This window comes from Microcaecilia unicolor, chromosome 10 (genome assembly GCF_901765095.1).
Source record: "Microcaecilia unicolor chromosome 10, aMicUni1.1, whole genome shotgun sequence".
NCBI classification, from domain to species: domain Eukaryota; kingdom Metazoa; phylum Chordata; class Amphibia; order Gymnophiona; family Siphonopidae; genus Microcaecilia; species Microcaecilia unicolor.
In genome coordinates this window covers 190009596-190032777 of record NC_044040.1, presented here as the reverse complement: position 1 = coordinate 190032777, position 23182 = coordinate 190009596, and the positions used below count along the sequence as shown (strand labels likewise).

Below are 23182 nucleotides of genomic sequence, written 5' to 3'. Positions count from 1 at the left end.
CTAGAAGACTGTCTGTACACTTTCCTGCTTTGATAAGCAAATTTCAGGTTGCTATTTTAAATTTGTTGTACTCTTTCGTTCTATATGTAATCTGCCTTGAACTGGTTTTAGTAAGGTGGAATACAAATGGTAATATTTCATTAAATTAAATCAAGGAAAGCAAGGTTCAAATCTTAATGCAGCTCCTTCGGATCTTGGACAAGGGACTTAAGCTATAGTTTATTACATTTTATATACCGCCTTCCATAAAAATATATCAAAATGTTTACAATAAAATTCATTTTAAGAAATAAAAGAAAGGAACTACAATAGTATAGAAAAGCCCACAGCACACTAAGAATCTACAGAAAGATGAAAACTACACTGAATGTAAGAATTCCGATAAGCCACCAAATTATGTGAAGCTAATATAAAGAAATGTAAGATTGCACCAATACGAATGATTCGGGGAGCACTTAGCCTCTGCAAGCTAACTCAATTACAAAAGACATGGTTTTTGAACATCACAAGTTACAATCGTGCAACAAAACCTCCACTTTAAAAGTTTGCCAAGAAATCACTCCAAGGAGACCATGAATGGCCCTAAATAGTTCCTATGCTAAACACACATAAAAATATTTCACAGTGTTAACTATTTTCTACCCTTGATCCAGACGTATGAGACTCTACAGACGTACCTGCAGGGTACCGTACACTGAAGGAATTCCACCATCTTCTGAGCATGCTGCTTTGAGGCGTAATAGAAATCAAGTCCATCTTTTAAAAATAAGAAAAACATTTTTTTTTAATGTCAATGCAAAAATATTTATCTGAAATGGGAAGTTTTCCACTATTCAACATTAAAGTCCAAAGTAATTCTTTAAGCAATAATACAAAATGCTACAAAATGGATGTATCGGCTATTGTTGAGGAAGAATGCTTCTAAACGCTACCAGAACCCTTATCCAAACCCTTGTCACCTCTCGCTTGGATTATTGCAACTTACTTCTCACTGGTCTTCCTCTCAGCCATCTCTCTCCTCTCCAGTCTGTCCAAAATTCTGCAGCACGACTTATTTTCCGCCAAAATCGTTATACCCACACTAGCCCACTCCTCAAGACACTTCACTGGCTCCCTGTCCGCTTCCACATACAGTTCAAACTTCTCTTACTGACCTTTAAATGCATCCACTCTGCAGCCCCCCATTACCTCTCCACTCTCATCTCTCCCTACATTCCTCCCCGTGAACTCCGCTCACTGGACAAATCCCTCTTGTCGTCCCCCTTCTCCTCCACTGCTAATTCCAGGCTTAGTTCCTTTTCCCTCGCAGCACCTTAAGCCTGGAATAGACTTCCTGAGCCTGTATTCCAAGTTTATTTAAAATTTGAAATACCGCCTATAAGAAACCATTCTGAACAGTTCAGTCAAAATAAGAACAAGGAAAGGTATCACTACCTGTTTTCAAATCTATGCTGAAAACCCACCCTTTCACCACTGCTTTTGGCTCCTAGCCACTAATCAATTGCTCTCCCCTTGTTCCTTCTCACCCAGTACTTCCCTCACCCTTAATTGTCTTTTCTGTATTACTTTTAGATTGTAAATTCTATTGAGAAAGGACTGTCTCTCTGTGTCAGGTGTTCGGCGCTGCGTGCGTCTGGTAGCACTATACAAATGTTAATAATAATAATAATAAATGTGCTCTGAATCCATATGGCTGGCGCCTTTCAGTCTAAGAGGGCTCCAATAACAGGTGCGAGCACTGTGGGAGCTTTGGCATCCTGAATATCAAGCAAAACTCCTTCACTATGTCCAGGGAGGGATAATCGGTGTTGGATTATCATCCCTTCCCCCCCCCCCCCCCCCCCCCCCCAATTATTTAGGAAAATTGGCTCCTCTGACTCCAACATACTGTACAACGCAATCCGATAAAGAACTTCAACTAGCAGTAGCTGACAAGCAGCTATGCGCTCTCTTGGAAGTTGCCAGAGAGGACTCTTCTCCTTGCTGGCATTTTATATCACTACATTTTCATCTGAGGCATCAACCAATGACTGCAAAGTAGCCTTGTGGTTAAGAGCTCCGAGCTTGACATCCAGGACTGCCAGGCTCGAATCCCACTGCTGCTTCTTGTAATCTTGGGCAAATCACTTAATCCTCTATTGCCTCAGGTGCAAGATTAGACTCTGAGCCCAACAGGGACAGTATACCTGAATGTTAACTCACCTTGAGCTACTACAACTGAGACATCCATAAGTACATAAGTAATGCCACACTGGGAAAAGACCAAGGGTCCATCGAGCCCAGCATCCTGTCCACGACAGCGGCCAATCCAGGCCAAGGGCACCTGGCAAGCTTCCCAAACGTACAAACATTCTATACATGTTATTCCCGGAATTGTGGATTTTTCCCAAGTCCATTTAGTAGTGGTTTATGGACTTGTCCTTTAGGAAACCGTCTAACCCCTTTTTAAACTCTGCCAAGCTAACCGCCTTCACCACGTTCTCAGGCAACGAATTCCAGAGTTTAATTATGCGTTGGGTGAAGAAAAATTTTCTCCGATTTGTTTTAAATTTACTACACTGTAGTTTCATTGCATGCCCCCTCGTCCTAGTATTTTTGGAAAGCGTGAACAGACGCTTCATAGCCACCTGTTCCACTCCCCTCATTATTTTATATACCTCTATCATGTCTCCCCTCAGCCGTCTCTTCTCCAAGCTGAAAAGCCCTACCCTCCTTAGTCTTTCTTCATAGGGAAGTCGTCCCATCCCCGCTATCATTTTAGTCGCCCTTCACTGCACCTTTTCCAATTCCACTATATCCAGGTTAGCAAATGTCAAGTCCGCTAGTATTTTTATGCTATGAGTGCAGGTGCTGTATCTCTCGGTGGGGGAGGGGAAGACATTGTAAAGTGGAACTTAGCAAGTAAAATGTTGTAATAATACTATTGGATAGTTGATTCAATAACAAATTGATAATTAAATGTGACGGTTGTGCGTACTGGATGGACCATACAGGTCTTTAGGCAATGTCATTTACCATGTTAGGTCCTTGCTCAGACTGGCTGAAATATTCCAGAAGAAACAGGCAAAAAAAACAAAAATATGCACACAAGTTCCTTCTTGAGAAAGACACACACAGCTGCTGCCTTTGTGCAACTGATCAGTTTCCAAAGGAGGCAGAAGAGAAAGGACAAAGATTGCTAACTGCCATAACACAATTTGGTAATTAGAAAGGGAGAGAGGACATAGTCTGCCTCAGGTTGTGTACAGCCAGTAGAACAGCACAATCTTTGGGGGGGTCTTTTATTAAAGATCAGCTCACGTGATCTGCCATTTTATTCCCAAGAGCCCTGCTGCAGATAATATGCACAAATTTAAAGACTTCTTTAATCTCAGACATTTCAGGTCTCCTTTTCTCCATTACCATTCTGACCCACAAGCCACCTTTCCCACTGTGAATTACAACAAGAGCAGTCAGACCACAAAGCTCTCTCCCCGTTAACCTGACATTACCGATTTACTCTGCTTATATTTATTTAAAATTTGAAATACCGCCTATAAGAAACCATTCTGAGCAGTTCAGTCAAAATAAGAACAAGGAAAGGTATTACAATCTTAAAAAGGACATGGAGAGAAAAGGTAATCCAACAGCTGCAACTCTCAAGTGGCTCCCAAGCCAACAGCAAAAGAACGCGTGGGCAGTTTAGGTGAGATATTAGCCAAAAGCATCCTGAAAAAGGAACGCCTTTAGACCACTTTTAAATTTCTCAAATTACTACTAAAGCACATTTACCACTGCATGTTATGTAATTTGAGTTATGTGCAATTTGCTACAATGACAACTTATATGTCTCAACCTCAAAGTGAGTTTTCAGACACCAGTGTTTCATCCAGCATCGAACTGCCCCATGTGTTTGTTTTCACCTAAGAAGCAGGATATGAGGAAAACTCAATCGGTTTTCTTCAAATGTAGGAGTTCTTTAAAAACCACAGAACTTAGCTGCATACCTCACAGCATGGTTGACTCCAATCCCAAGGCACAAGCAACACAAATATTGAGCTCAGACACACTGAAAATATTTCATACCAATTAAAATGAATATTTAATTTAGGCACAGAAAACACCATGCAAAGCAGACACACATTATCTAAAAAATAACGTGCTACTGAACTTGTGAATTTTAAATAAGTGTTCTCATACCACTCGCCAACACTGGATTACTTTCACCATATGGCCCTGGATAAATGTGACCTAATCCAGATCTAGGTCTGCTTGTTTATTTATTTAATACATTTATACCCCACATTTTCCCACCAGTTGCAGGCTCAATGTGGCTTACACAAAACCGCAGGGTAGGCTACGGTTCAGAAAGTATAATTAAACATTGTCGTAGTAGGTGATTAGCATATTGGTATCATTTAAAACAACAACTGATAACAAAAGACAGCAAAAAAGTCCATGGATTATGCTGAAAAACAGGTGGAAGTACATTAGGTTGAGTTTGTAAGGTATGCCTTCTTGAACATGGTGGTCTTCAATAGTTGTGAAACAAAAAAGTGAGGAGAATGAATGAGGATACCAAGAAAATTGTTTATTCGCATAAAAAAAATGACCCGACACGGCCGTGTTTCGGCCCAAAGGCCTGCCTCAGGGGTCTTTATAACCTCAGGTAGTCTGATGTGAAACGTGCACTCTGAGAAAAATAGTGTAGCAGAACCTTCTTGGGTCTCCTCTCCTCTGAAAAATTTTTTTAATATTAACCAGGAACTAGCCTGTTCAGAGGAGAGGAGACCCAAGAGGGTTCTGCTACACTATTTTTCTCAGAGTGCACGTTTCACATCAGACTACTATCCTCATTCATTCTCCTCACTTTTTTGTTTCATATCTCACGGTTTCGTGAGGGTTTTTAACCTCCTTTTTGTTTTTCCTCTGGTCTTCAATAGTTTTCTAAAATTTAGATAGTTCTGGGTTGATTCCTGTTCTATACACGGGCCTCTCTCCCTGTCCACTCTGCCAGTCAAGCAGATCTTGGTGGTCCCAGGCCGCAGCAGTCCTCCTGTGCTGCTGGCCAGGATGGCGCCAGGATCAAAGGTGGTGCCCCTGCCTTCCAGCAAGGTCAACAAAGAATGTGGTATAAAAAACACTTGATCCTGGTCTCTTTGCCATTTTCTGGACACAAACTGTAGAAGCCTGTCCAGCACGGTCCTTGCATTCTGACTATTGGAGTTGCCGTCAAAGCCTTCTCCAGCCCATCTCAATCTGTCTTGTCGTAAACGTGACACAGACCGTGTAAATGTGGGTGCCCCTTTATAGAATTGGCCTTTTTGTGTGTATTTTATGACCGATTTAATATAAAGTAGTCCACTTCAGCTAGAATGTCAACCTGACATCTGCTCTCCACCCTAAAGACGTGGCTACTAGAAGCTCAATGTCAGCATGCACTGTAGATCAAGCAAGTAAACAAACAACACCTCACTTCTTACCATGAATCTCTTTGACACGAAGTGTATTTTGATGGAGCCGATGTTTTAAAATGATCTGCTCGAGATAATAGAAGGTCTTTTTGTGCAGAACCTAAAAATTGAAGTCAGAACAAGGTTATTTGCATTGTAGATGCTATGATCAGTATTCAAGGCCAGAATGTGTGTTACAAGCAACAACATCACTGGTATAAACCGGCTATCACGGACCCAAAGGAATTTAAATGGAAACATTATCTTACGAGGCAAACAGAATACATTAAAAAAAAAAAAATCAGCAAACAATTCTTCAGTATGAATAAAAGCACATAGCTGGATGTCTGCAGCCACTCATTTAAAGTCAGAGGTTCTCAACACATGCACGTGTACCCCGTATTTGGCAAACCTCCTGCTGCCACCTGGACCGTTACTGCTGTTTCTCCAAACCACTAGCAGCAGTGGCAAAACAACAAGAAGCAGTCTCAGGGCCACAGTCTCTGTGCACATGCTGTCGGCTCTTGTGGTCTCCTGTCCCCTCTGTCATCAACTTTCTGTTCCGGGGCAGGGAACCAGCAGAGCCAACCACACGTGCATAGAGACTTGAGGTACTGAGACTGCTTCAGGATGTTTTTAGGGCAGAGAGCCGAAGTTTTAAAATGATCTGCTCGAGATAATAGAAGGTCTTTTTGTGCAGAACCTAAAAATTGAAGTCAGAACAAGGTTATTTGCATCATAGATGCTATGATCAGTATTCAAGGCCAGAATGTGTGTTACAAGCAATGCCTAGTGGTTAGTGCAGTGGACTCCGATTCTGGGAAACTGGGTTCAATTCTCACTGCAGCTCCTTGTACATAAGTACATAAGTAATGCCACACTGGGAAAAGACCAAGGGTCCATCGAGCCCAGCATCCTGTCCATGACAGCGGCCAATTCAGGCCAAGGGCACCTGGCAAGCTTCCCAAACGTACAAACATTCTATACATGTTATTCCTGGAATTGTGGATTTTTCCCAAGTCCATTTAGTAGTGGTTTATGGACTTGTCCTTTAGGAAACCGTCTAGCCCCTTTTTAAACTCTGCTAAGCTAACCGCCTTCACCACGTTCTCCGGAAACTAATTCCAGAGTTTAATTATATGTTGGGTGAAGAAAAATGTCTCCGATTTGTTTTAAATTTACTACACTGTAGTTTCATCGCATGCCCCCTAGTCCTAGTATTTTTGGAAAGCGTGAACAGACGCTTCACATCCACCTGCTCCACTCCACTATTTTATATACCTCTACCATGTCTCCCCTCAGCCGTCTCTTCTCCAAGCCTTCAGCATATCTCTGGTTTCAGGCTGCTATTGTTGTCAGGCTTGCAGAATTTTTGCTTTTCTGTTTTTCTCTTAAAATCATAGTGCTACTCTCTTGGGAAACTGTTTTATCACATCCCATTGGTCTGGACTGGTCTGTGATGGACACAAAGGAAGGAGAAATTATGTCTTCCCTGAATTTTCTTTCCTTAGTTCTACCAGACCAGTCCAGAAGCCCTCCCCATTGATCTTTTCTGATTTTTCAGATGTTTTCTTTTCTTTAGATCCTTCAATTTCATGCTCCGTTTAGTGTGGCTTCTGACAGCCAAATATCTGCATGTCAGTAGAGGATCTGCCTACCTTTTTGCAGTCAAGCTCTGTTTGAGTTCATGTCTCCTGACTCAAAGCTTTTCTGCGTGTCAGTAGAGGATATATCGGCTCATTTTGGCTAAGGCCATGGTTACTCTTTAGTTGCGATGTGACCCAACAGTATGAATGACAGCACCATTGCTTGGCTAGTTGAAATACTGAGCATTCTGGCGCTGCACAGTGCCCCTAAAGGACGAATCACATAGAACTACTTTCTTTTTATGTCGCCATCCGCTGGTGGGCATGCACAACAATGTCACTGGTCATAAGTATTGCCATACTGGGAAAGACCAAAGGTCCATCAAGCCCAGCATCCTGTTTCCAACAGTGGCCAATCCAGATCACAAATACCTGGCAAGATCCCAAAAAGTACAAAACATTTTATACTGCTTATCCCAGAAATAGTGGATTTTCCCCAAGTCCATTTAATAACGGTCTATGGACTTTTCCTTTAGGAAGTCGTCCAAACCTTTTTTAAACTCCGCTAAGCTAACTGCCTTTACTACATTCTCTGGCAACGAATTCCAGAGTTTAATTACACGTTGAATGAAGAAAAACTGATTCGTTTTAAATTTACTACATTGTAGCTTCATCGCATGCCCCCTAGTCCTAGTATTTTCAGAAAGCGTGAACAGACGCTTCACATCTACCCGTTCAACTCCACTCATTATTTTATAGACCTCTATCATATCTCCCCTCAGCCGCCTTTTCTCCAAGCTGAAGAGCCCTAGCCACTTTAGCCTTTCCTCGCAGGGAAGTCGTCCCATCCCCTTTATCATTTTCGTCGCCCTTCTCTGCACCTTTTCTAATCTGGTCTGGGATGGGTGCAAAGGAATAATGTATTTGGGGCACTAATCGGGGCCGAATCGAATACAAATATTCAATACAGCCCTAAACACAGAAAAAAAATAATGAATTCAGATGATGTCAGGTGGCTGTCTACCCACAACTGTTTCCAGATATTACAGGAGAATTCCACGCCATCACGTTGAATTTATGACTATTTCTTACCCTCTGTCGGATCTGAACCACAGCTTTCCAGAAATCTTTGGCTTCCACTCTGTGACAATCATCACACATCTGTGACTGGACCACATAATCCACAACAAAGACTTGCTGAAGGATTGCTCCATTCATGACCTAATTATGGACAAAAAAAATACAATAAGTGTTAAAACTATTCCCAAGACAATCACTTCATTAGCAAATTTTCAAGAAAACATTCTGGCTCATGAAAAATTGAACAGATCCTGATTTAAGCACCAATGTTACAACTCTTGCTAACAGCCATATCATCACATAAGTAATGGTCCCATCTATATCACTTCGTGAGCGGGGATCCATCTTAAAATATTCAACTGCTCTCTCCATTATAACCTTCACATTTAATTATTGGCTTAAGCCGCCGTTCAAAACATTCTAAGATGCCTGCACTGCTTCCACGGCTCGACCACTACTCTCTTATTAATACAAAAGTCCACAATTTTCAACTAAAGGTTGTACATTGTGGAGTACAACATAAAATTAAAATATAGTTAAACACACACACCAAAAAAATAAATCCCCCAACTAAGCCCCCATCTCCTACATAATAATAACAGGAGAAATATTTAAAAGATAACTAAGTTTTAAGCGGATGACTCAAACTAACACAATCCTGAACGACTCTCTACTCATATGGCAATTTAGTTCACAGAAAAACAAGTAACACGTGCCTGAACCAGATGAAACTCTTTCGCTGCTGGTACATAAGACTTAACAGATATCTTATTTGGATTTTAACTTTAAGAATTTTTAAGTTTTTTAATAAGATAATATCATGTGTATTGTACTGCAGATGTTACATTACAGAATTATATTAATATCAGAGAACCACTGTCCATAAAATCACTCAATTACCATAACCTCTAATTTATTATCAAAAAATTATGAAGGGGAAGATGGAGGAGGAAGCCAAGATGGCATTTTGGAAGGCTAAGCACCAGCGAGCGCCAGATCAGTAGAACCAGTCTTCGGTTTCTTCAGCCTTGGACATGTAGAAGGGATTCGTTAATTTTTCCCTCTGTCCTGGTTACTTACCTCTTTTTGTATAGTTAACTTTATTTTAAGTCTCTTGGAGTGTGGCTCTGTCCAAATAAATCCTGCATCTATGAGCCGGACCTGTTAGCAAAAACAAGTACGGAAACAAATTAAAAAATAAACACACATTCTATTGCACTGACCCATTCACGTATTCAAGCCCTGTAAATGTAAATCCCTCACAGTAAAAACTACAAACACAAGCAATGACAACAAGGCTGCACATACCCAGCAACTCTTCTCACCTCCTGCAGGCCCCCCTTCTAAGACTCCCCAGCAACAGAGAACGGAAAGGCATAATCCAGCCAGCAAAGGTTTGAGAATCTTCTGAGCCCAGTCACGTTCACATTGCAGGAAACTATTTTGACAGAATCCCAGTACTCAATGGTATCATGGGTTATGCAGCTCCTTCGGGACTTTATGCAAAGCCATTTGAAGCAGCAAAGTTTGTTTCATCCAAGTTTTTTTTTTCCATTCCAACTTGCTCAATGGTAACTTGAACACAAATCATTTTCCATTTCATAACCAACACACAATCCACGAGCGGTTTCCATATTTTTTGTTTCTCCCTTCCCCTCCCTTTCATCTCCCCCTTTCTCTTCTCTATAATCTTTCTTTTCCCACCAATATCAGTGGACCCAGAGTGGGTAGGGTTTATTAGGGCTGTTTTCGATTCAAATCAGCCCCGAATACATTATTCAAATTCGGTCGAATAGTAATTTAAATTTTTTTATTTTATTTATTTTTGTTACATTTGTACCCCGTGCTTTCCCACTCATGGCAGGCTCAATGCGGCTTACATGGGGCAATGGAGGGTTAAGTGACTTGCCCAGAGTCACAAGGAGCTGCTTGTGCCTGAAGTGGGAATTGAACTCAGTTCCCCAGGACTAAAGTCCACCACCCTAACCACTAGGCCACTCCTCCACTCATTCAAATACGAATAACTGGGGCCCTACTGTGCTAAATCCTATTGAAATCAACACTTGATCTCTGTTTTCACATTGCTTCTTTTATTAGTTATGTTAAAGTTCAATCCCCACTTTTCGTATTAGGCATTCGTATTTGGCCGAATAGTAAAATATGCTATTCAGTACAGATCTATTTCTTATACCCTCCCCTGAATGTTATATTTCTAAAACAACCAGACACTAGCCACACTCTCCATTTCTATTCCCCCCCCCCCTCCCTGCCCTTCATCCAGTTTCTTAATTAAAATGTCACACTAGCTATTTGGAGCATGAAGCATCAAGCGTAAAGTAATTACTTATAAACAGCGTGCAAATTCTGAGTCTAGACACCCAAAAAGAACAATAGCAACTTTACCTGCCAGCACCCAATTGAAAATGGAGCACCTAAGGGACTGGAGAAAGGAGGAGGAAATTATATGTCCCACCTGCTTCTTCTTAGCTGACACTTTAGACCAGGGGTTCACAAATCTGTTCTGGGGGGACCACCAGTCAGTTTAGTTTGAAGGATAGCCCTAATGATTGTGCATGAGACATATCTGCAAGACTGTGACGTCCATTATATGGAACTCTCTCTCTCGTGCATATTCATTATATACTAATTACAACAACCATCGCTCATTATTAAATCTTTATTAAATACTTTACTATAACATCTTATTATAACAATTGTTATTATAAATCCCCAACACATTCACCCAATCATTCATACCATTTCAAACCCATTCATTAAAATTCCAAAAATATCTGTACATATCATGTTCTAGCGCCCTGGATGTTGGTATATTGCTTATTTTTCACAATACAACAAACTTTATTGCATAAATGACGGCTGTTGTAATTAGTATATAAGATATATGCAACTAGTTATTGAGTGTTAACTTAAGTGAAGAATTATGCATATTCATTAGGGATATCCTGAAAACCCGACTGGCTGGTAATCCCTCAGGAGACGTTTGAGAACCACTGCTAGGGACCACTATTTTCGGGATATTTCCCGTTCTAGATGGAATATATTTTGTAATCCACTGCAGGGTCATTTGAGAAATGGTGACTATCAAATGTAACGTAGTAATGTAAATGTACCTCTTTACAAAAGAATATTCAACCCATGGCATGATGTGTGGCTCCTGCCATACACTTTATAGCTTACCAGAACATTTGCTCCTCAAAATGCCACTTCTTTAGGAGGGGTGGGGGTCAGTATGCAAGAACTCAAATGGTAGAGCTGTCACTTGGCTGCCTCAGACTTCCTCAACATGCAGCTCCTGGATCCTAATACACACCACCCTACATCCCATCTGACCGTTTAATCTTTGCTGTTTACCGAAACATTCTACCATTTCTCTACATGAATGGCTGGAGTGAAAAGACTAACCTTACTCAACGAAGCTTTAATTCTTTTGAGACACAAAGTGAGAAGTTCTCTAGATTCTAAGGCACACTGCACCCAAGCTCCAGGAGGCTGAAGGTACCTGGGGAACAGTGAAAAAAAACAAAAAACATACCAGGCTTGTTTGCAGAAGACCCTGAACACCAGCAGGTGATTCAGCATGGCAGGAGTAAATCAGCCACAGAATCCACATGGTAATCTCTTCTGGGTAATTATCTAAAGGGGCCTGAACATGCAGGACAGTGTTTTAAGTGCTCATGTTCAGCCAGCAACAGTCAGCATTTTTTCAGCCACTGTCGGTGTTATGCTTGGATATTCAATGCCAGGCCACGTCCAAGCACGAGCTTTGAATGTCCAGCTATGTATAGCCAGCTATCACTTATCCGGTTAAATGTAACCGCATAAGCTACACCGGACAAAGACAGGACTGTGTTTTATGCGGTTAAGTGCTGAATACCGGTACTTAACCATACATGTGGACTCCATCCACAAAATCACCAGCTACCAGTTTAGCAGTTAGTGTCGATATTCAGTGGCCCTAACGGTTAAATGCTGCTCAGTGATGTTCCTAGGGTGGCTGATACCCGGGGTGGATCGCCGATGCGCCCCCCCCCCCCAACCCTGGCAAAAGGACACCCCCCCCAGGTGCATTTTTACCTGCTGGGGGGGATACCGCGCGCCTGTCGGCTTCTCTCGTTCTATGCTCCCTCTGCCCCGGAACAGGAAGTAACCTGTTCCGCGACAGAGGGAGCATGGAACGAGCGGAGCCGACAGGCGCGCGCGCGCAGTACCCCCCCCCCCCCCCAGCGGCGTGCACCCGGGGCGGACCGCCCCCACCCCCCTTGGTACGCCACTGATGCTGCTGAATATCCCTAGATAGCTCCACACAAGAAATCGCTTTCAATATCTACCCTTTATAAAATTGCTCAAGAGTACATGTGTGTACGCAGTAAGTACAGATACACAATGCGTACTGTTATGTGACATAGATGAACGCATTCCTTAGACTGGAGAACAGGCAGAGTGTGGTGGGAAGGGACTGGCACTGATGTGCACATTTTGTGAAGTACACACACATTGCACCTATTCTTTCCAGCACATACACACACAATTGTACCTGCCTTGGAGGCGGTACAACTGTGCACCCAAACTTTCCCTGGACTTACTTTATAAAGGGGCAGAGGCAGGAGTCCAGCCTGAGGTATTGATTGAAGGAGGAGCTGGAAGGTCTGAACAAAGGCACAAAACCTATGTGATGTGGAGTTTATTGGGGATCACTGGAAACCCATGGAACCTCACTGGCATAGCACAAATGTTGCTTTTTAAAATAGTCACAACATATGTGCCTCAGTTCCTCGTTAGTTTAGAGTGTTACAGGACAAAATTCAGCAGCACTGATCTAGGACTCGTCACCCTGAAATCTCCCCTTTCACATAAGGCCTGATTTATCAAAAGGTTCCTCATTATGCAGACATATGAAAATGAAAATCAGGCTCAGAACGGAGTGAAAATAACCCTTGGTAGGGTGGAGAGCATGAAGATACAAAATCTCAGGCTTCCATGGACAAGTGGCAGACATCCCAGGAAACTACACCACTCTGCATGAAAATGCCTGTAGATTATAGAGAAATCTGATGGCCAGCGAAGTATATTTCAAGGCTGAACCCCGTCCGATTTTCACATTGAAAACAGATGCAACCTCATCCCAGTTTTCATAGGGCATATTCATTCAGTTGTTGCCAGTCTAAGCATTGCACTAATTACAGAATCCTAGCACTCCGCACCATACCTTTCACACTGTTTGCAGAAATGGATCGACACTTGTTTGGGGATCCCTTCGCTGATATCCACTTGCGTTCGTAAACACGCCACACACATGTTTGCAGGATTTGGAGGGATTGGAATCCCACACTGGCAGCAGAGGCTGGCATGAAGGGGGTAAGAAAAAAAAAAAGACAGGTCAACATATTCAGTCAGAAAAACAAGCAACAGCAGATTGGGAAATGGAAGGAAATGCAGAAGGGAGAATACAAATGTTGGAACTAAAGGTGCTGAACCATTGCTTTAATCCAATTTCTTTTGTGGAACTCATTTTTTGTGATCACATATTTTTACTGAATTTGCAAGAATTCTGCAATACAATTTCCATTTAGCAAATTTAGCCTTGTCTCGAAAGATACCACCACCAGCATATAGTATAATACACCTTAGCAATTACAGCACTTGTGATACACAACAATGTACAGCCTGGACCGGAAAATTCCTGGGAAGCCGTTGGCAGAGCCGAGACCTGAGTGCCTACCACTGCAACCATGCAAAGATTGGGGAGGATAGAAGGAGATGTGAAGAGGAAGAGAAGAACACTCAAAAAAAGAAACAAGAACTTGGAAGGTCATAAGGTTTTTTTCCTTTTACCAAGTGGCATCAAAATTGAATACATCATCACCATAGAAACCAGAATGCGGAGTACCCCAAGGTTCACCGCTATCGCCGACCCTCTTCAACCTGATGACCCCACTAGCCATATCCCTATCCAACCAAGGCCTCGACCCCTACATCTACGCCAACGATGTCACAATATACATCCCATTTAAACACGACCTAACAGAAATTACAAACAAAATTGAACTTAGCCTGCAAATCATGAACTCATGGGCGGATGCATTCCAACTAAAACTCAACGCAGAAAAGACACATTGCCTCATCCTCTCATCACAATACAATACGAACAAACCCACCATTATAAACACCCCAGATTACATTCTTCCTGTATCAGACAAACTGAAAATCCTTGGAGTCACCATCGACCGAAACCTTACACTAGAAAACCAAGCGAAAATTACAACAAAGAAAATGTTCTACTCAATGTGGAAACTTAAGCAAGTAAATCCTTTTTTCCCTGAGAGAGATATTCTGCAGCCTGGTACAATCAATGGTGTTAAGTCACCTAGACTACTGCAATGCAATCTACACCGGATGCAAAGAACAAACTATTAAGAAACTCCAAACTGACCAAAACACTGCAGCCAGACTCATATTCGGAAAAACGAGATATGAAAGTGCCAAACCCCTATGTGAAAAACTACATTGGCTCCCAATCAAAGAACGAATTGCCTTCAAAATTTGCACCCTGGCTCACAAAATCATTCACGGCAAGGTCCCGAGCTACATGGTAGACCTCATAGACTTACCAACCAGAAACACAAAAAAAGTCAGCACGCACATTCCTAAATCTCCACTACCCAAGTTGGAAAGGACTAAAGTATAAATCAACATATGCATCCAGCTTCTCCTACATAAGCACACAACTCTGGAATGCACTACCAATATCGCAGAAAACAAAAATCACCATTCAACTTGGATAATTTTTGTCGAGTACTCCCGTGGAAAAAGAATGTTGCTTGTGAGCCATCTCACAAGCAGTGTTATTCCTTTGGCCCAGAAGCACCAGGCCGCCAAGTTGCAGTCCAGTAATTCTGGCCCATCTCTTAAAGGGGACGAAAATGTTAGACCCCTCCCCCCCCCCAACACACACACACCAGAAAGGCCCTCTTCCAACCCCTATCAAGGCACCCTGAATAGTATCCCCAACCAACCTGAAGACCCCCCTCCAAAGTGTGAATACCCACCAAGAAGCCTTGCCCTCCCCAGCCTCCTGAAAGCCTACTCCCAATTGCTCCTGCCCTCCTGACACCAAGATCCAAAATGGGGCCAGCGACCCCTCACAGAAGCCTTGCTAGAGATCACCAAAGCCATTTTGGATTCTTGCAACAGTGAGGGCTGGAGTAACTGAGGATCACTCCCGCTGTACTGCTATGGATTTACAGCCTGTCTCACTACTACAGACTACCCAAATAATTACCGTGGATTCTTTTGGATTCGTAATAAGTAAATGAAACCTTTATTAGGGAAGCTAAATTCTACAATGGTTAAAATATATATATATATATATATATATATATATATATATATAATGGTTAGCACATATACAATGATTAGCTATATAAAAACAATCATTACATCACTGGTCTCTACATCTCTTAGACCAGGAAAAGAAGCAATACATTATATACATACAATCGTCACTAGTCTCCATCATCCAGGCTCTTATCATCAGCTGGGGGGGGGGGCAGTTCACAGTGAGAGCTAGGAGCTTTTTAGACCAGAAACAACAGATCCTCTGCACAGTCCGTACGTTACTCACAGATGAACCCCACCTCTACCATGACAAGCCCTCCCTTTTATTAGGCTCTGAGCTCATGTTCAGAGCTATGGAAAATTACAGCTAAGGAAAATTACAAAATGCTTAACGTGGTCACATGCTTTCCCAAGTCCAGGTGGCCAAGCTGGGCCAGGTAAATAAGAACCATCCTCCCCCCTTTGCATACCAAATTAGTTAGAGCTGAGTCTTATCTTCTGCATGCCAACTTGTTTTTTATATTGACAAGAAAAGTTACTTTAGGTCAAAGACAAGATTTCAGAGTGTATTATCGGACAAAAGCAGGGTTGAAAAGCAATCCTTTAAGGTAACACTTAATCATTTTTAAACAGAATTACTTCTAATCAACAATACAGACCCCAAGTGCACTGGTTGTTCAAGACAGGGTTGAAAAACAATCTTTAAAATTTACTTCCATTATACCCACCTGCCCAAGGAATATGTAGGGTACAAGGGGGGGGGGGGGACTTCAGCTTGAGGGGGTGTGCTCTGGAGCACTGCTGGCTCCTTTAATGGATGTGTAGGAGCAAAAGGCACTATATGCAGCACTACATGCCAACAAAGTTATATAGAATTAATACACAACCCCTTCCAGCATTACCAACCCAATATTAAAATACAGTCTTTGGCTAACTTCATCTTTCACTGCATTGCCAAGGCCTGTTGCTTCATAGGCCTTAGCCTGCATTTAGAAGGACCCAGCTAAATGTGACCAAGGCTAAAATAATCGGAGCAATAACAGTAACAATATTGTTTACTGGAACAGTGAACTCAGGGTCAGAACAACTCTGTGGAGAGTGGACAAGGAGAATAACAATCACATTACTTCACCACATAGGTGGTTCACAAACTGGTGACTGCAGACATTGAGGCTCCTTTCAATCCAAGAAAAACACCTTGTTTACTTGAATAAAGACCTCAGAACTAAAAAGCCCTTCAACATGGTGCCAGTAGGACAGTGTTGTGGCCCCTCAAGCTACAACATTTGAGACAAACCAATCAGGATCCTTGCATGCACAACAGGGCTGGAACGTCACCAACTCAGCTGCAGCCTGTGATAAAAGAAGCTGTAAACCTGAGAAAAGGGCTGTTTGCATTCCATCTGAAATGCAGCCCTGCTCTGCCGTCTGACTGACCTGTGTAAGGAATGCTGTGCCACCTACAGGTTGTATGGTTGCCATCTAATTGAGGTGTACTGCTTTGGGTAGGAGCTAGCTGAACAAAAACACAATTTCAGGGTTCATGTCTGTTTACTCTGAGCTGTTTTATAAGACCTTTGTTGTCTTCATTCTTGCATTTCATTTTGTTCTTTCTGCTATTATAAATAAAGAAGTGATATTTGAGTGTTATAAATTCGGGTCTATAGATAAAGGGAACAATCACTTTTCAGACATTACACCATCTAGTACCAAAACGTGGTGGTATCGGGTTTTTCTGTACGCTTTACTAAGTGTCACATTCTCACTTACACCCCCAGAAAGAGTGTAACTGTGTATGCCTCACAGATGGCTCAAAAGCATCAGGCTGCAGCTCGGCGGCCCAATGCTCCCGGGCAATAAAATAACCCCAGCTTTAAATTGGAGTTATTTTACCAGCTTAACCGGGGCTTTCAGTGTGCATACCACAAGTGGAGGAGTGGCCTAGTGGTTAGGGTGGTGGACTTTGGTCCTGGGGAACTGAGGAACTGAGTTCGATTCCCGGCACAGGCAGCTCCTTGCGACTCTGGGCAAGTCACTTAACCCTCCATTGCCTGCCGCATTGAGCCTGCCATGAGTGGGAAAGCGCAGGGTACAAATGTAACAAAAAAAAAAAAAAAAGCTGCAGTATAGAATATATATAATAATGAGCTGCTTTACATGTATTTATATGTTTTTCATCTCATTATTATGTAACACAGGGTGGCAGTTGTAGCTGCAGTAGGGTACCACACCACACCTTTAAGACGCATTAAGGTACAAATAATCCGGGTTAGTGCCCTAACGCTGTTGGATAACTTCACCCCATTAAGTGCTCTGTAAACTGGATTTGCAGTATGTATAAAAGAAACACTTCCATGTACTTCACTGGGTCATCATCTTCTATTCCCTCTGAAATTCCCAAAGGCTTCAAACTGTTTCTTCAAACTTCTACTATTTGAACTGTTGAAATCCCTTTTCCAACAATATTGCCTTTGTCCTGCAGCGGTGCCACAGAATCTAACAGAGAAGCCCTTTCCTCCAATTCATCCACTTCCCTCAGATATAAACAGAACTGCACTATAGGAGAAACAGCAATCCAATACCAGGGCGCCACACAAACAGTTGTGTTCTTCCACTAACCTTAAGACATCGTCCGACGGTTATTCTTGGTGATTTTCTCTAGAACTGAAGCTGCCAATTATTTGGTAGATTGTTGCTCTGCGACATTTTTCATCTCACTATGTAAAAGATTTGATGAACTTTGTACATTGTATTCAGATCCTGAGGATCCATTCTTTCTGCACAGGATTCCTTTATGCTTATCCCACGCATGTTTGAATTCCGTTACCGTAATATTACATCTCCCTTGTGTTCTTTGGACCACTTTCTTGTGGTCAATCTCTTCTTACTATAGGAGAAACCACATCCACTTTTAAGTCCTCAGTTATACTAGGATTCTCTGCCATTAATGCCTTTTAGGGATTGCAGATCCATCATCATAGTGCAGGTTTCAGTTTCCTAACTAGCTGCCATTTTCTGTGCAATGGAAGATACTATTTGCACCTTTTGCCGCTGAGTGAAGTGGCAAGAGCTACATCTGTGTTACCCGATAGACCACTGGCCATGACCTTTAATCTCTTAGGCTAACAGTCACCATGCCAACAAGCAAGCTGTGTTCAGTGGCAGCAGCCTGAAGAGAGACATTGGAGGTTAGTGCAGGCTTGGCCAGCTACTTGTGTCTTGGCGGGCCACAGCTGCTATAGGTACTGCAATGGCTGGTTGGTGGTGTGCTCTGTTGACTGTGCAGAACCCCACTGACAGGGGAGAGATGTAACTGGTGTAATAGCACAGATAAGGGAAATTGGACTTAATATACCGCCTTTCTGAGGTTTTTGCAACTACATTCAAAGCGGTTTACATATATTCAGGTACTTATTTTGTACCAGGGGCAATGGAGGGTTAAGTGACTTGCCCAGAGTCACAAGGAGCTGCAGTGGGAATCGAACTCAGTTCCCCAGGATCAAAGTCCACTGCACTAACCACTAGGCTACACTCCACTGACCTCAGTCCATGCTGGCAGACTCTTCACACGGGCATCCTCATGCATGCCCACATCACAAAATTTCAATTTAGGCTAGGGGAGAAAGTTCCAGTACATTAGTTGGTGATGTCATCCAACAGAGCAAGTATGCCTGCATATCCCCTGCTTGTCTGCAGAGAAAGCAGATTTCACACACAATGATTCTGTAGCTGGGTCTCTAGAATGCCCCTGTCAATACAATTACATTATTAACGATTTACATTAGCGCCCATTCCCAAGCAACCACGATTTCAAAAAGCCTCTCAACCAACCACACAGAAACCTGAATGCAGCCACCTCTCAGGTGGATGTTATGGGAACTTTTTTCAGGACAAGCCCTTACACATCCATTAAGGGGAGGAGGAGGATTATATCAAATTTTATTTAGATATGAATTTGCAGAGATTCCACCACTTTTCCATCTTAAGCTCACCAGAAAGAAAGAAAATCACTTACATGTTCCCCTGGCTACTAATGGCAGGTTCCTTCATATACTCCATGCTTTCTACAACAGGATACATGGGAAAGAATAAAACACAAAAGTCAGTAAACACATGAAGTCAACAAAAATTAGCCTACCATTAGAACTGCCTTAAAATGTATTCAATATTGCTACTTGGCGACTAGTACATAAAATATATGAAGAATCTCTCAACCTGAGGAGAGAGACTAGGCCCACTAACACCTCACTACCAACCTACTTATGCCCAACATTTATCAAAACAAAGCACACTCCACTGAAGTCTAAGTCTCACCCATTTTTCAATACATCACCAAAAATAATGCATTCATAACCCTGAAGTCCTAATATTTCTTCTGGGTTAAATAAAATGTAGCAGGAAAAAGCTTGAACATATCTCTTAAATGTGATTAGCTAGAACTTGGGAGGCACAGAAAATAAAATGAATTAAAAACCTGACTAGTGAGAAGAATCTTACCTACATGACAGCACACTGAAAGGAAGATTTGGGGGAAGAGGTACGATAGCGCCTTGAGGATACTCAAATCATCTCCATCAGCCCTCTCAAAACATACTAAGGTTTTGGACAGTCCTAACCCCTGTTATTAAAGATTCAGGCTTTGTAATATTTACAGTGACATCGCAGCTGATGCCACATGACTCCTGTCATTATTGTCAAAGTCTACAAATCAAGAGGAAATTACAGAATGACCATCATAATCCATCAATTCAGTCCTTGGGACATATCTAGCCAGTCAGGTTTTCAGGATAAGCATAATGAATATGCATGAGAAAAATTTGCATACAATAGGGATACTGAACGCACATCTATCTTATACTGTGGATATTCTGAAAACCTGACTGGCTAGGTGTGTCCCGAGGGCTGGGTTGAGAGCCCCTTCCATAACCCAACATCCCCTGGGAAAATTACAGGAATTTAAAACAGAAATAACTTGGCCCCAATTTAAAGGATTTTCAGGAAACCAATGTGATTTAATAATCTCCATCCTATGCAAAGTCTTAACACTCACCCACTTAATTGCCCTGTGGTTGATCCATAATAATATTTTAGAGATCACACAAAATTAAAACACACGCACCAAGTATGTTACTAGTCACATTTTAATCTTATATTTATTTCCAGCACCCAATAAGTGCTACATGCTCACACTTGAAGGATATTACATCCAAAGCTTAATTTCTGGGGGGGAACAGCTTCAAATGCAATTCCTCGATTTCTCTTTGGACTCCAGAGCAGCAGGGTGTTTTGCTCTGGTCCAGAGGTTCTTAACCCAGTCTTTAGGACTCACACAGCCGGTCCTATTTTGAGGATATCCACAATGAATATGCATGAGATACATTTTCATAGAATGGAGATGGTACATGCAAATTTATCTCATGTATAGTCGTTCCGGATATCCTGAGGATTGAGTTGAGAACCTCCAGTAAACTTACAGGGTTGGGGGGAGCAGCAAACAGACATTCCTACTCCTTAATCTAGCCCCTCTTCTCCTGTTGGTCCTTCCCCTGGCCTGCCTACCTACCACACCCCCATGTCCCATCTGTCTACAAAATTAAGTTCCAATACCACTGATCATTCCACAGTCTGATGTTCATTTCTAGTGATGCAATGAAAAGATGGGCAGAATTTGACAAAAAAAGAACCAAAAACATTTAACCCACCATTCAAAACCAAATCCTTACAAAAGCAGAATGGCCTATAAATTGGTCTCTCTCAGCAAGTCTTCAAAGCATGTCAAGTTCATGTAGTCCGGTTAAAAGTGCTATCTATACAATTACTGAAATATATTGTCAGAAAGGGTGTTTAAGGTTTGTATATTTTCAAGTCAAAGGTGATAACTTAATTGGATTAACAGGTTTTCAAGAGCAATTCTCTATTCATCTGTCAACGACCAGAGGATAACTATAAAGCTGCACGTACTTAATCCAACACCAAAATACATCTTATGATTTATTTAAAATCAAATTAAAGAAAATCCTCTAAGGGAGAATACATCAACTTGCAATCAAACAGCCTAATGTCCTGAATCAATGGAGTGATACTGGAAAAGGCCAATAGTCAGATCATGGCAAAAGCACAAGGCACCTTAGAACAAACCAACATTTAGCGAAGATAAACAATGAATCTGATTCCTGGGTGAAAATGACTGAACACTCAACATCAAGTTCCTTGTCATCGGAACTTCTTAATTCCCCAAATGCGTTACAGATGCACATAGGTGTCCACGAGTGCAATCCCAGCAATAGGAATGCCATCAGATAAGGCAAGAAAACTGCAGGGTCTGTTCACTAACCCTGATGAAGAAAAACATAGTGCTGAAGTTAGCTACAGATGTAATCCGTTTTGAGTGAAATGATGTGGTAGCCACGTTAGTCCACTTTTAAAGTTAATAAATAGAAACAGGGCTTTTTTTCAGGGGGTACTGAGTACCAGCATCTTTTCAACTGTCTGCTAAAATTGACCCATGGTTCTCATATTTTAATGAAAGAGCTCAGGTTCTACATACAAATTCTGCCTTGTCATAGATTCTGTGTCTGGTTGCAGGGGGCCTGGCTATTGTGGGGTGGGCCCCTCAATGATCACTCCATCCCTGAAGGATGTCCTGGCATTTGAGTACCGGCACCTTTTTTGCTAGACAAAATCCACTGAATAGAAATAACAAAGAAAAAATAAGATGATACTTTTTTTATTGGACTAACTTATTGCCTTCAAAAGCTGATCAAAAAAATGTATTGCCTCCTTCTTCAGATCTTTGTATTATTTCTATTTATCACCTAGAAGATCTAATCCAATCATCTATTTAGACACCACTTTTGTAGAAAACAAGAGCTAACGAAACACTCTAGCAAACAAATCAGAGACACCACGTCAGGCCACGCATTAAGCTGCCCGCACACATTCGGGGACCTGTCTGCCCTCTCTCTGTCTCTCCCCAGCCCCAAATATCTCCCCCTCTCCTCCCTGTCCGCAAACAGCCACCTACTGTCAAATTCATACCCCAAGTCGTCTCGCGCACCACTAGCCCCCCAACTTTCCTTCTCCAGTACACACCGTCCACTCTCTCAGGCACACGTGCCTCTCTCTCGCTCTACGTCTACGTCTACGTCCTCCTTCTTCCTCCCTTACCGGAAACAGGAAGTGGCGTCAGAGGAGGGCAGTACGCGTCGCGAGCGAATTGAAAGAGTTGTGTCAAAATGAGTCAGCCTCAGGCTACACCGTCATCACCCCAGAGGGAAAAAAAAAAAAAAAGCTGCAGGGCTTCTCCTCGCGACCATCTCAAAAGAACAAGTCGGAAGAAGGACCGAGCTGCACAGACAGGACCGGAGTTTGCGGGAATCCCGCGGGGATAAATTCGGGCGACGTGCATAAGCCTCATAGTGATCAACTACCTACATAACACATAAGTAATGCCACACTGGGAAAAGACCAAGGGTCCATCGAGCCCAGCATCCTGTCCACGACAGCGGCCAATCCAGGCCAAGGGCACCTGGCAAGCTTCCCAAATGTACAAACATTCTATACATGTTATTCCCGGAATTGTGGATTTTTCCAAGTCCGTTTAGTAGCGGTTTATGGACTTGTCCTTTAGGAAACCATCTAACCCCTTTTTAAACTCTGCCAAGCTAACCGCCTTCACCACGTTCTCCGGCAACGAATTCCAGAGTTTAATTACGCGTTGGGTGAAGA

The 23182-nt window shown here is 42.2% G+C and overlaps 1 protein-coding gene across 3 annotated transcripts in view; it reads right to left on the bottom strand.

The window, feature by feature from the left end:
- The window catches only part of NMD3 (NMD3 ribosome export adaptor), a 53007-nt gene extending 30409 nt beyond the window's left edge, over window positions 1-22598 (bottom strand). Inside the window, exons 1-8 of one of the 3 annotated variants that reach the window (XM_030216781.1) lie at window positions 22493-22598; window positions 19470-19518; window positions 13326-13460; window positions 11522-11618; window positions 9179-9259; window positions 8111-8239; window positions 5463-5553; window positions 678-756 (exon numbers count right to left, since the gene is read on the bottom strand). In XM_030216781.1, the coding sequence (XP_030072641.1) occupies window positions 678-756; window positions 5463-5553; window positions 8111-8239; window positions 9179-9259; window positions 11522-11618; window positions 13326-13460; window positions 19470-19513 (656 nt within the window). In that variant the 5' untranslated portion in view covers window positions 19514-19518; window positions 22493-22598. Of the gene's footprint in view, window positions 1-677; window positions 757-5462; window positions 5554-8110; window positions 8240-9178; window positions 9260-11521; window positions 11619-13325; window positions 13461-19469; window positions 19519-22478 lie in introns of all 3 variants that reach the window. The other 2 variants (XM_030216784.1, XM_030216783.1) reach the window with 2 other exon arrangements.
- Window positions 22599-23182: the final 584 nt, after the last annotated feature.